Source organism: Cynoglossus semilaevis, chromosome 9 (assembly GCF_000523025.1).
Source record: "Cynoglossus semilaevis isolate Cse_v1.0 chromosome 9, Cse_v1.0, whole genome shotgun sequence".
In the NCBI taxonomy this organism is placed as follows: Eukaryota; Metazoa; Chordata; class Actinopteri; order Pleuronectiformes; family Cynoglossidae; genus Cynoglossus; species Cynoglossus semilaevis.
In genome coordinates this window covers 13,980,778-13,994,659 of record NC_024315.1, presented here as the reverse complement: position 1 = coordinate 13,994,659, position 13,882 = coordinate 13,980,778, and the positions used below count along the sequence as shown (strand labels likewise).

At 42.8% G+C, this 13,882-nt stretch overlaps 1 protein-coding gene across 1 annotated transcript in view; it reads right to left on the bottom strand.

The window, feature by feature from the left end:
- slc24a3 (solute carrier family 24 member 3) overlaps positions 1-13,882 on the bottom strand; it is a 31,875-nt gene that overhangs the window by 4,179 nt on the left and 13,814 nt on the right. Inside the window, exons 7-17 of the mRNA XM_008317357.3 lie at positions 9,438-9,514; positions 6,932-7,006; positions 6,584-6,668; positions 5,778-5,881; positions 4,497-4,571; positions 3,867-3,892; positions 3,727-3,780; positions 3,511-3,641; positions 1,247-1,407; positions 234-495; positions 1-153 (exon numbers count right to left, since the gene is read on the bottom strand). The exon at positions 1-153 is cut by the window's left edge and continues 1 nt beyond it. Coding sequence (XP_008315579.1) covers positions 1-153; positions 234-495; positions 1,247-1,407; positions 3,511-3,641; positions 3,727-3,780; positions 3,867-3,892; positions 4,497-4,571; positions 5,778-5,881; positions 6,584-6,668; positions 6,932-7,006; positions 9,438-9,514 — 1,203 coding nt within the window. The remainder of the gene's footprint in view (positions 154-233; positions 496-1,246; positions 1,408-3,510; positions 3,642-3,726; positions 3,781-3,866; positions 3,893-4,496; positions 4,572-5,777; positions 5,882-6,583; positions 6,669-6,931; positions 7,007-9,437; positions 9,515-13,882) is intronic.

Below are 13,882 nucleotides of genomic sequence, written 5' to 3'. Positions count from 1 at the left end.
TATATGAAAGGCCAGCAATCCAGATGGTGGCGGTGAAGAAGGTCACCATGAACCATCGCTCCCAGCGGCGCTTGGCACAGTTAGGCACGGTGAAGAAGAGGAGCAGAGACAGTGGCCACATGGTCAGCCACTTCAGTTTGAGACACACACCAGCTGGAGGAGGACAGTCAACAGATATGGCTACACGTATAAGCACAGTGTATTTGTCTCCCTACATGTGGTCTGCACTGTACCTGGAACCTTGAATGGCACCAGTGGCCCCCCACGATCATCAACTTCTTCCCCCTCCTCGTCGTTCTCATTGTTCTCATTGTCCTCATTTTCGTTCTCCGTCTCGTTGCCCGATTCCAGTCGCTGAAGTCCACCTCTGCCGTCACTTCCTCCGCCCATACCATTTTCTAAGCCCCGCCTCCCCTGACTCCTGGCTGCTGATTCAGAGTCGCCATTGGTGATGCGATTGACCCGAGTCTCTGTGGTGTTGATCAACCTCTGTCTCTGTGAACAATAAGAGAAACAGTTCCATCGACGATGGGAATAAAATGTAAGTTCTTGAAAAGGTTCCTTATTGTCTAAGTTTTCTTTCTGTAGGTGTCCAGTGAAGCAGCAGGTTTTTATAAATATCATCAAGTAATTTGGTAAAAGTTGACCTTTAGCTAATTTACAGTCCAGGTCTGTACAGAACAAATTAGTACAAAAAATATATAGATTTAATAGGGTTTCAGAGAGTTTACTGATAAATTATTTTTATGGTATACAGTGGTCCCTACGCGTTCTTGCAATACCCTATGTATGTATGTGTTACAAAAAATCTTTTTTCTTCTTAGGCTAGGAAATGCTTATTTTATCACAGAAATTATAAAAAAATATTGGGAAATGTAAAAATGTTTATATAGTTCCAAAACCCACGATTGAACCAAAAATCTGCAATACAAGAATACATTTAAAATATTGAAAACCTGCGATGCACTGAGGCGCGACAGTTGAACTGCGATACAGCACTCTGCAAAAGTGTAAGGGAAGTGAATACATTCATTTGCTGGTTTGAATCCCAGCTCCAGTCTGAGCTGTGCTGTGTTGGGCAAATGCCCAAAACTCCCACAGTTCACGGGGGCAGCAGTCTGGTCCAACTACGGGGCATTCATTCATGAATTTAACATTTACAAATTCAAGGCTGGGAAAACTTCAATTTGTAACATCTGGGTCAATGTCTGGGACAAACCCAGAGTCCGACCTCATTGCCACGTACCTCATTGATAAGCATGCGTGACGCCATGGTGAGACGGGTCCTAGGCGAGAAGTGACTGGTGATCATGATCCTCATTCCGGCCTCAGAGAAGGACAGTTGGTGGGGGTAGGCAGACAGCAGCTCATCCACCATCAGCACTGACGGCTTACGGTAGAAGTTCGCTTCAAACAGATGGGGAAAAAGGAAGAAGAGCATTGACATGCGTGACAGACATTAGACGAGGAGAAGCTCTTTGACAACATCTTTGTCGCACTGGCACGTCATTCCAGCCCCTCGCTGTGATGTGTTAAAGTTACAAAAGACTACGTTTCTAATTGTCGTTCGTCCGAGGTAAATGAAAACCCAAAACTTGTGTGTGAGAACCACAAATATGCCTGAGTAGGAACTTGTGTCGTCAGTGTACGAACAACAAAACTGATATATAAAAACAAAAAATAACTTTTATTTATGTAGGACAACATCTGGGAAATAGCATTAATTTACCAGAACAGCAATGACGAAAACGTGTGTGTGTGTGTGTGTGTGTGTGTGTGTATGTGTGAACAATCACAAAAATGTGTCCTCTGTGGGGACCAGATGTGACGCAGCACATTCAGACAGATCCAGCCCGGACCGAGTGCCAGCTGCTACCCCACTTGTGTTTGTTGCCGCCTCAGCACACCCCGAGGAGAAAGTTAGCAGGGTCACTTGTTTTGGCTGAAGGCAGCAGTGAGTGTATCAGAGCCAGAAGCAGCTGACGGAGCAGACTGTGAAGGAAAGGTTAGAACCAGCACCTCCCTCCTCCTCTTCCACTGCTTCATGTTAGAAGTGGAGCAACCCTGCCCCTGTTTGGACCTCTGTCTGAGCAGGAACATTATCACCACCACCTCCTGCAAATTGATTCCGAACTCAGCACTGCCCCCTAGCGGATTATCTTTACTTTGCCCCCCGGCCCAGTCATTGGCACTCAATAATAATAATAACAAAACTCAATATTTCATCATATATGGGTTTGAGTCCAGATATGAAGGCAACTGGGTCGACATATGGGCTGCAGTCCATCTATCAGTGACCTCTGGTCTATGATGCACTAGAACTGTTTTAAATCAGGACATTTTTGCTTCCTTTGGTTGAACACGATGATTTTCAAAAATTTACTAACAGACCGAATCCTATGTGCGTTTTACTGTGTTTTTGCTAATTTTGAGACAAATATCAAAGTACTTTCACTTGAACAATAACAGTAAGGACCAAGCACTATAAATATTTGACCTGAACGTTATTAAAGAGCCTGACAGAGAACTAGAGTTAGCAGCTGATCAACATCTCCAATATGAGTTTGAGATTTCAGTCTGAGCTCTTCTTCAGTGTCGTCTGGTCTAAGGACTGAAATCCAGTTCCTTTAAACGTTCTTTCAGTTCTTTACAGGGATAAATAAAATCAGATTGTCCTAGATTCCAACATCTTGATGAGCTTCAATTGTCTGAACAGGTTTCCATTCAAGCTTGGTTCAAAATGTAATAAATCACACAGCTTTACTGATATGACAATAGAACTGGTCAAAGCTGTTGGACACACATGGACCAGTCTGAACTGGTTTTAGGTTAAAACACTTTAGACCAGGGGTGTCAAACATACGGTCCGGGGGCCAAAACCAGCCCGCTGGGGTGTTCGATCCGGCCAGCTTGATGAATTTTGAAAATAAAAAAATACACACTTAATGTTTAGAATATTTTTTGTAAAATTATATTTAATTTAATATGAATAAAAATATGGACTTATTGTTATGTATAGTTAATTATGTTATGATTGTACTGGTCCGGCCCACTTGACGAGACTTAGGTTGTATACGGCCCATGAACCAAAATGAGTTTGACACCCCTGTGGAAAGATAGAGCTGGAACTATAGGCTTCCTGTCAGAAAAGACGAGTCGGTCACACTGGCTAATTTTCTTTTTCTTCCTTGTCCTCTACTCTACGTCTCAGGTGATTTCACGGAGCTGCTCTCATACATCTACACTTCAGATCACCTGAACTGAATCTGCCATCCTAACAACTGATAGGACGACGAGGGAGTCAGACAGTGTGCAGCAATATTAGCAGTAAGGATCAGTCCAGGACAAATGCATGGAACGTGTTCATTAAATCCATCCTTGACTACATTTTCACGAAGAAGAGCGATGACAGATTAGTTTTCCCTGAACGCCTTTATGTAAATTTCCAGTGTGAAGCCTACACAGTTTGGTCAGAGGTCAAACCCCGTGGGGAACAACACGTTCTCCTACTTGTTCTGAGCAGAACTGCTGTGGCGTCACAGGTGACGTCCTCCAGGTCGGTGCTTCCTGTCAGCCCATTGGCCAGTTTCACTGAGCTCTTCTTCCGTCGGTCAAAGTAGCGATGTGCCCTGCCGTTGAATCTGTCAAAAAAAACATGACATCATCACCACATTCATCAGTGGTATTCTCTGTGTTTTCAGTTAAGCTTCAGGGAAAAGGACTCACTTCATCATGAGGATGTAGACTGTGTACATGAGAACCAGGACGAGAGACTCCCACCTGCGCGTGAGCACAGTCATCAGAACCTGCAGAGTGACTCAGCAACAGCATGAATTATCATGTTTCCTCAAAAAGAAACTACGCACCAGCACACTTTCTCATCGTAGATGAACTAAAAAAAGGTGAGACAAAAAGGAAGTTAGTGGGAGGGAGTGACACTTCCGAACGATGTCCACTAGAGGGCGAGATTAACTGCGCTTCACAAAAACACTGGCCGCAGCACACGCTTCAGCATCATTTTATGTCCTTTAAAGACTGCAAAGGTTTAACAGTTGATCGAATGAACAAACGCAATGAGAAAACATGAAATACAATTTAAGGTTCTAGGACAAAAAGTCTGAAAGGCCCGTTCGATGTGAAATAAAACTGATACAAACATTACACGTTTTTATTTTCAACCAAGGCTGTAATTTTTAAAAGTCAATTTATTTTATTATTCTATTCGTATTTACTGGCATGCAACTATGCCTTCCTCCATCAGATAGGCGACAGCCTCTGTGCCCTATGTCCCCTATCTTACATTTTTTTACGCTTATTATTAATATGATTTACTTAAATTTTATTTACATCTGAGTCAATTCCAAAACCCGGGGCCAAAGTTTACAGTTACATTGACGCTGAGAACACATGAGGCAGAGGTGAGGAAGGTTATTGGCTTCAAAGACACGGTGTCAGCCGTTCAAAATAACATGACCTATGGAACCAAGAGTTCTTACCGCAATCAGAGCTGTGACAGAAAAGGTGTAAAAAATGGAATCTCTGAGTAGAGCCCAGTGAGAGAGCTTCACTGCCTGAGAGAGGAGACGGAGAGAGAGAGAGAGAGAGAGAGGGGTGAGAGATAGGCAGGGCAGAGAAGTCATTCTCCACTCTCACTGTACCTGCCTTACTTTTTCCATGTTACCAATTCCCATGAAGTGCCCCAGAGCCCCCTAGAGGTGATACAGTTTGCACTGCTCTAGGCTAATCAACACTTTGTGACCTTATGATGTATCCAACAGTCTATCACTTAGACCATATCTTTGTCCTACGTATTATTGACCAGGGCCAGGTCACCCTAGTCAGACCTGTAATAATCCAACCCATAGGTGGCATTAATGCACTTAAAGTGCATTTGTCAGGTGCAAAGAAGTGGAACAACAGAACCTGAATGGAGTTAGTGTGAAAAGTGATTACAGAGGAGATGACATTGTTTGGTTTGTTGAATTTTTTCAATTGAACTTCCTGGTCTCAGCTTGGATGAGATCATAGTTCAATAAGGTGTTTTCTTATCACTGCACTACTACGTCTACAGTGTCAACTCAATATAAAACATGTTGCTGTGAGTATAAGACACTGGAGCTGACATTAGCTACAACAGTCCTGGTACAGACACCAGAGCTAACACTAGCTACAACAGAAGTAGAAGACAGATGAAAATTGAACATTTTTGTCCTTCCACACCAGTTAGATGTCTTTTTATTGATTTAGTTAATAACTGAAGACTGTGCTCATTGTGTCAAATATTGCTAGTTGATAAAAATTGATTCATTATTTTCTTTTACCATGTCTCACCACTACTTTAAATAAATGTAGGTGGGGAGAAATGAGTAAGATATGAAGCTCACATCGCCCTTGTTTTTTACCATCCTGATGTTTACAGAGCAGATCTGATATGGAATCATTTTACAGTGGGTGGGAAAATAAACCAGCTGTGAGGATCCGTCCTATGTGAAGTGAGGAGGCAGTGAGGCTCTTGACTTATATAATAAGGGATCTTTCGTGGAACACAGCTGTAGAACTCTCCCACACTCTTCTCTCCCTGTGAACATGTGCTGAGGGTCAGCTCAGAGTGGGACCCTCAGCTGCTCAGTGCTATCTGCTGCTGCAAGGTGGATGAAAAAAAAAAAAAAAGCTAGAACACAACACATGCAGCTACTGATGCAAACCATGTGACGCCGTTTTCTATTAAAGAAAATCTATAGTAGTCCATTAATGAAACAAACGCACACACACCGTACCTGACCAGCGAAGAAGCCACAAACACCGATGATGCAGAGGATGTTGAAGACAGCTGAGCCCACGATGGTCCCCACCCCCACGTCACCCTTGGTGATGAAGACTCCTGCAAGACACACACACACACGCACATTATGTTAAAAACATCTTTTTAACTAAAACGTCCCTGAGATAAAGTCCATTTTTTTAAGGAAGCCCTGGCAAAAAAGTTGTTTGTGTTCACTTTAAATAATCCATTCCCTCGTCCCTCAGTCTAACTTAATCATTTCAAACGTCTAATCTGCACGATCAGATTTCTTTTTTTGCAAGGTTGTTTACATTATAGATTATGCTCAGTGTGACATTCATCAGACTTCAGTGTGAACAGTGCACAGACACTCTGAATATGGAAGCTCACTCATGTATCAATTTGGAAGTTTTCGTTCAATCCCTGTCAGTCGATCTGATCTCTTTGACACCAATCACAGCCTTCACTCTACTTGGGGCTGGGGTGTTGCAGACCACTCCTCAGCTTTGGTCTCTCTAAGATACAAGCTAAAAAATAAGATTTTTGAGTTTAAATTTTTGTTTTATTTTTTAGGTTTCGTAGTTCCACTGCGTTCACTTTTTATATACAGTCTATACTTGTCACGTGTCATTTTGAGGCTCTAAATAATGTCAGGGGGTGAACCAGTTTAGGCAGTGCTGAACATGGATCCAGCCCAACTTTACAGTATTCTCTAAAGGTTTCTTTCTGTCCTGCTACAGCTATAACCTGTAGTTCAGAGGTGTTTAGTGAACTCTGGAGAGATGAAGTCAGACTCTGTACCAATGACTGAGGTGAAGAGCTCCGGGGCCGAACTGCCAGCAGCCATGAAGGTCGCACCGGCTACGTCCTCACTCAGGTGGAGACGCTGAGAAAGACAAAGTGAGAAGACTGTTGTGTACAAGGCTAACAAGGCTTGTTTGGAGCACTGAGATAAAAACATTGATTCCAGAAAATATTCATACATTCATGCAAAGATAAAAAAAAAAAAAAAAAAAGAAATCATGGAGAGTAGGGTGCAACAGATGGTTAGAAGAGCTTTTTTGTGTGGAGAAAAACCGACGTTGTTCTCAGTCCTGAGAAATAGGAGCAGATACTTCCTCAACATGGCATATTATCTGAATACAGTACCTCACATATCTTCTCCAGGGATGGAACAAAATAGTCATCACAGACCAAAGCCAGGGCACAGAACATGTAAATGGTCTGTGGGGAGAGAGAGAGAGAGAGAGAGAGAGAGAGAAAACACACCATAAAAGTAAGTTTTATCATCATAGCATAGGGAGAGTTTAATCACGAAAGGTAAGGTACGTTATGACGACATACGATACGATACTAAACAATTGGATACAATATGATTTGATACAATACGGTACGATACGATATAATGCAATATGATGTGATACAATATGACACGATATGATACAATACAATACGACACGGTATGTTATCATAACAAAAGACAAGATAGGAAAAGATAACGTGAGATATAGTAAGAAACCATACGATACATAAGATAAAATAGGATAAATTGACATACAATACAGCACAATTTGATACAATTCAGTACAATATGATAAAAAATGAAGAAAAGTGAAATGATAAGTGGCAACTAGCAATAAGAATATAGATAAAAAAATCAACAGTTCCTGTTCACTTAAATAATAAGAAAAAACGATGACGAAAAAATGGACCAATAGTCGTGTTTGCTAATTGAACATTTTTTTCTCGTTTGATCTTCAAAGGAGTAACAGAACAGTTAGTAGATTTTGTTGTTTTAATGTGGTGCTAGAGCTAAAAGCTAATTTTGCACCTCACTCTTGACAGTAGGCAACATGTCCTGCAGGTGTAGACATGTCTGACCCAGACTGTGACTCTAGCACCGACGTGATGCTGCTGGTCGCCCTCACCGTGTAAGGACAGTGAGATAATTGGCGAACAGCAGACTTTTTTTTGCTGACGTTATTGAAAGACACTTTCATTCCCAAGTGGAGGGATTTCCAGTTTCACCTTTTTCATGAGCAGCCAATTCAACGTAAAACTCACAAAGAAGACAGCATATTATAAAATGTAAAATAAGATAATTAGCGTATCCTCAAACAGACGGAGCTGGAATTCCTGATCAAACCTGTTCTTTACCGCTTTGCTGGTTTTGTTGATTTCGATTTTGTGAGACAGCCCTTTGTTTTTATTATTCTGAGACGGCAACAGTCCTTGCTGCGGTCGATTCATTATCATTCGTCTCAGCTGTCACAAATCACATCCTTTTCTTTCATCACATCCGTCATGCAGAGAAGTGAGGCAGGCACACAGCCGTGCTGATCAAGAGTAAAAAAACATCAGGGAGAGACAGTAGACTGAATGTTAACATGTGGAAAAAGGGAGATGAGAATTTCATTTCAATACTTTTCGCTAACGAGCGTTTCAGAAAAACTGCTTGCGGCGAGACGAGCACCGGGACGTCAATAATTCCTCTATTTGGTGCTCGTTATTGTTCACTCAGTACTGTCTCTTTGTGTTTTTGTTTAGGTTTGTGTGTGGAGGAAAAAAAACGTAAGTTATTAAATAATAATTATGTTATGTTCATTATGTACACTACAGAGTGTTACCTTTGGGTTAGGTTATGTTTTGTCTTTCTTACCGTGGATTACATTTAAGGCTGTGTAATTGATCATTCATTTTTATCCAATTAGCATTAGCAGCATTTAGTTATTATTATTTCGAAGGTCTGGATCTCACATGCAGAGAGGAGTGAGAATTTCCATTGTGTTTCTTCAACTGAAGGACCTCGTTGACCCACATTGTTGGACTTTTAAAACCCTTTAACTACGACATAATCATGTAGTGGTCGAGTGGCCCACTAGGGGGTTGTTGGTTCTTGCTTTATGCGCAGCAATGTTCCCCAGTGTTACAGCTCTGCTAGCATGGGCCTCCATTACAGTCAGCTCAACTCAGCAAGGGTCAAGATGTATTTTTGAACCTGCTATGTGTTTTGTAGCGTGTATGCTAAAGCATACTAAAACGGTTCCTCTGTAGAGCCGACATTGCACACTGACCCCTGCTGGGCTGAGGAAGATGGACCCACTTAGCTGGTCATGCAAGAAAGGTGAAAAAAGAGAGCTCTTGTGGTTTTAGATTAATGGATCTCACAGTCTTCCTGCACATGGATGATAACTTAACAGTCTATGATTTTTTTTTTTGATTAAGGTTTCCTGATAGATTATTGATCAATGATTGGTTGATTTCTACTGTTTTTAATGATTTCACCCTTTTTGCAGGAGAAGACGATTCTGTTTGATATTTTGTGTTCAGTAAAAATAAATTCAGAGGAGGGAAATTGCCTTCTAAAAACAAATTTAAAAAGTTAGCTAAAAAAAAAACTGCTGAACTAAAGTGAGTGTGAAGCAGCCCTAACCACAGCCGTTAGCAGCTAGCATGCAGGCTATAAACAAGAAACACAGCGCAAAGGTTTCTAGTGAACAGGCCGCTGAGAAATACAAGTGAAAAGATAGTAAATGATGAAAATCAATTGATGGCCAACCTAAGTCCGTAGTTCGAATTCTAAGGTCTGACCGACTCTGGATACACAATAGGAGTAAATTTGCAATTAGCCAGTGAGGACAGACTGTGGACTTACGCAGAGACAGTGCAGGGCCACAGCTCCTTGTGTCCGCTCTTTGTTGGTAAACAGGTCTGTGGGGAATTCGTGCACAGCTGTAAGACACAAAAACCTGGTATTAGAAGAACAAAAATAATGTGTTGAGCCAGAACACGAGCAACACGTTCCCAGCGACCTGAAGACAGAGGTCATGACGGATTGAAAGGTCAGACATGTGTGCGACAGTCTGACTGTGGCCTTCCAAAGACGTGAATTCTCAGAGAACAACTGTCTGCAGACAAAAAAAAAGAAAGAAAGGGAACATAGCGAGCGTTGTCGACAAAGCGAGGGCACAGAGAGGAGACAACCGAGTAAAAATAGAGTGAGGGATATTTAGAGTACACACAGGACACAGAGTAGGATGGATTATAGCAAGGGAGCTAGGAAAGTTCAGCTCACATTTTAAAGTCCACTTTAGTGTGTGAAAGTGTGGGAGCGAGACGGGGGGAGAGCAGAGAGGAAGTGACGAGTGGGATGGTTAAAAGGCAGGAAGTTGGCACTGGGAAGTAAAACAGTCAGAGGTAAAAGGTGATGGAGGCTGGATCATGTGGCTGTGACAGGCCGTTGGCTGACGGACAGGGTTGTGAAGACCATCGTCCCTCCAGCATCAGCCTGTCGACTATTGACTGACAAGTCACAGCTGACGGCTGATGCATTATTCAACAGACACCTGGCATAGTCCTGGACAGGAGCGCCCCCAGCAGGTAGTCTCGAGAGCTAAGCTGCAGACTACACTAAAGGTAGAAAACTATTGAGAAAGGAGTCAGGGACATAGCATAGGACAGTGATTCCCAACCACTGTGCAGCGAGCACATAGTATGGGTAAAACAGATCCAGTAGGTGGCAGTAATGTAACTCACAAGAGTCAGATCTTCGAGTAAAGCCTAACAAGAAGACGTTGACTCTGCAGGTAAGCTAGCATAGCTTTGACGCTAGTGCACCACTGATCCGCTAATACAGTTATTGCTAGCTTGTGGACAGCACATCACATGCTAAATAAATGTATCCCTCAAAGATGGAATCCATTTTGAGTGATTTAAAAAAAAACATGCTGCCAAGAATGTTTACTGTGGCTACAAGAAGTTAGCTACCTCAATCTTACATAGTGATCCGAATTCTATGCACCCTACAGGCTACCTGGGCTAGACAAGACCAAACCACTCTATCTGTGGACCACAGGAAGTCAAGAGATGTTAAGAAAATCAAATCTGTTCTGTGTAAAACCTGTAAATAACACCACAATATTTCCATTTACTACGGCCTATTGTACAATGGTGAGTACAGAGCCTCAACCACGGGACCAGGGACCAGGGCTGGGCCGTGGGTCATTAGCTACCAGGGCCATTTTATTTTTTCCAATCACTAACCAGTTCAAATGTTTTCTTGGTAATCTTTTAGGGTTAGATTAAGAGGACGAAAACACAATCCCGCTTAAAAAGAACCAGCCAGGACTACTATACTGCTGAACTACCAGATCAGAAAGCAAACTCTTCTGTCTGTTGAGCAGATGAAATGACCTGGTCACTTTGACCGTATCAGAACCCTCCACTGAGAACTTGTAAGGTGTGCCTGACTCTCTCTGCAGCTGAACATGAGCTCCATAGCAACAGAGTGAGTTTGTCTCAGACGCAGGAGCCAGAGGTGGACACAAACAATGGACTGCCATAGTAGCTGGTCTTTGCAATCACTGCTGCTGCGGCTGCTAATGCTAATGGTTAGCGTAAATTAAAATATACAAATACTCTACAGGAGAAGACCAGGCAGATAATAAGGAAAATATTTTCAGAACATTGTTTCATTATTGAGTGTCTGGCCCTCCAAGATGTCTGTCCAGAAAAATTATGGCTCTCCAACAATTATATTTAGTGAGCCCAGGACCAGTACAGAACACGGCTATGATCCTGGTGTTGGTCCATCCAGTGTCCTTTGGCAAACATTTCAGTGATTTCCCCTGCAAATACCCAGTGTCAGCCAACAGTGTCAGTGTTTACTCACTTCTACACATCTACTGTACACACGCTGTATCACCACACGTGTCCCCTGCACACACCACTCCTTTCACCATCCCATGTTTCCCAGGTTATTTATAGCTGTCAGAGTGGACTAAGGCTGCAGAGTCCTGGGTGATTTCCTCTCAGTCCCTGATCTCTAAATATAAAATACTCAGCCAAGAAGATTCCTGCACCATCTCCTGCCAAGGCGCAAGACTGATGTCGCCATCTACTGAATCTTCAAGGTGCACATCAGTCTGTATGTTGTGTAGGTTCTATCTTAACCAGTTCTGAAGGAGGTAGACAGGCTTCACCTTCAATCCAGGAAACCTGCTATTTTACCTTTTTAGGCAAAAGTAAAGCAAAATATCAGGAACAACATCACGATCCACTGACAGGATGTCATATTCACTGGGGTCAAGGTGTAAAAAAAGGGGTGGTTGGTGTCATCCACACATTATAGTGACGCCCACATGGTATCGGAATTCTGGGTGAAACTGATGTAATACATATGCCACACCTAGATGTGGCGCTGTAAACGAACACAGACTGAGCAACCCAATAACATTCCCGTGTGGACATGCTCTGAGTCTCCAGGATCGTGTTGTTCTGGGTTGAGGTTTGAGTTTTTCTAAGAAGACAACTCAGGACCGCCCTGTAGGAACAGCAGCTGAAAGTCGGTTCCTCCAAGTTGACAAAGATCATGTTTTTTATACTGTATTAATTACTAGTACCCCATTTAAAATTCAGAATTCGTCCCCAAGTGGGGTTGTGACCCTAAAGTTGAAAAACACTGTTCCAGTGCAACGTTTTCTGGGGTAGAGTGAGACAATGTGATTAGGTCCAGTTCTGAGAATGTTGATAATGGGCATAGACACTCAGTGACAGGACAGTCTTCATGATGGATAATGGATGTCTGCAGGTGGATGATCGACTCAGACTTAACACTGACAGAGAGAGAGAGGGGGGGGAGAGGGGGGAAGAGAGAGAGAGAGAGAGAGAGATCCTGACAGGAGGAACCAGTGCCATCGCCTTCTTGACTGACATTAACCCTCCTTCCACTGTGGCCACTGACAGAACACTATATATAAACTATTATAGACTTGTTATTACCTCTACTCACTGTCATCAAGTTGGTTAATGAATGAAGAATCTTGCTTGACTGGAATTGCTGAATTTTGTGTTTAGCGGTTATTTTTAGATTAGGTTCAAATACACTTTATTAATCCCTGTCAAAAACAAAAACAGGGACTTGGACCCTGGACTCTGGACTCTGGCAGTACTGGGGTTTTGCAGCTGATGTTCAACCTTTGGTCATTCAGGACAGCTTAACACACAGACGGACCACACGTCAGCACTTCAGCAAGGTCAATCCTTCCCACAATTCACGAGGCCAGGTTGGGCCACATCACCGTGTCCTTTCAATGCAATGATGCTGACTCACATTTGAAAAGCTTTGGTCACCATGGCAACGGAAACCAGAGCAGGTTAATCGGAGTCTTTTGAACGTGTTCAAAGCTGAGCTCCCGGTGATTCATCCCTGTGGCAGCAGCGCTGCGTACATTCAGCTGAATGAGCGCCATGATCTCAGCTGCGTTCACTGATGTGGACGTGGTCGTTCATCAAGAGTCACACTGATGGAACACAAGCATCAACACAGCAGTTTTACTGTCTGCTGATGAAATAATGGGATGAAATAAAAACGTCAGCACTGATTTAAAAAAGGAAGGGGGGGCAAGAGGGGTTCAACAGTTTCAGGTCGACTGTATACATTCGACTTTACCTTTGGACTATTTGGAGGAAAACTGAAGCTAAAGCACAACAACATGTGTGCTGCCTGTTTACACCTGCTACTGTATAATAAGTCATTTTATTAAGTCATTTCATTTGAAAAAATGACCTTTTTTCCCAATGTCTTTTCAATGCTGTGTTGTTTTCTCCTGTTTTGTAACCTTTATGATTTTCTCTCTCTGTTCTCCACACAAAAAGTCCAGGGATGAAACACGTGAACCAGTGATCTACCTGCTGTAAGGCCACCGTCACTGCTGTGTTGTTTCAGCATAATCATGCGGTCTTTAAAACCCATTTTGGCCCGAAGTAAACCTGGCAAACAGCAGAAATGAGCAAAGAAAAAAGAAAATCTAACAGAGTTTATGATCCCGCCCCCCCCCCCACGCACACTCACACTTTCTCCTCCTGTCCTCAGGCAGAGAATCAGCAGGAGCCAGCGTGAAGTGAACCTGCTGAGCTAATTGCTGTGATGGATTTGTGTTATTCCCCTGAGCACGGGGCTCGGGCTCCTGCCATAACACAAAAAAGATGATTTTCATACTAGGCTGCTGTGAAGAAAGTGTGAGCTGTAGTGCTGGGAGAGCAGCGGCAGCGGCAGGGGCGGCAGCCACAAGACGAGCAGACGGAAAAAGGGGCGGGGGC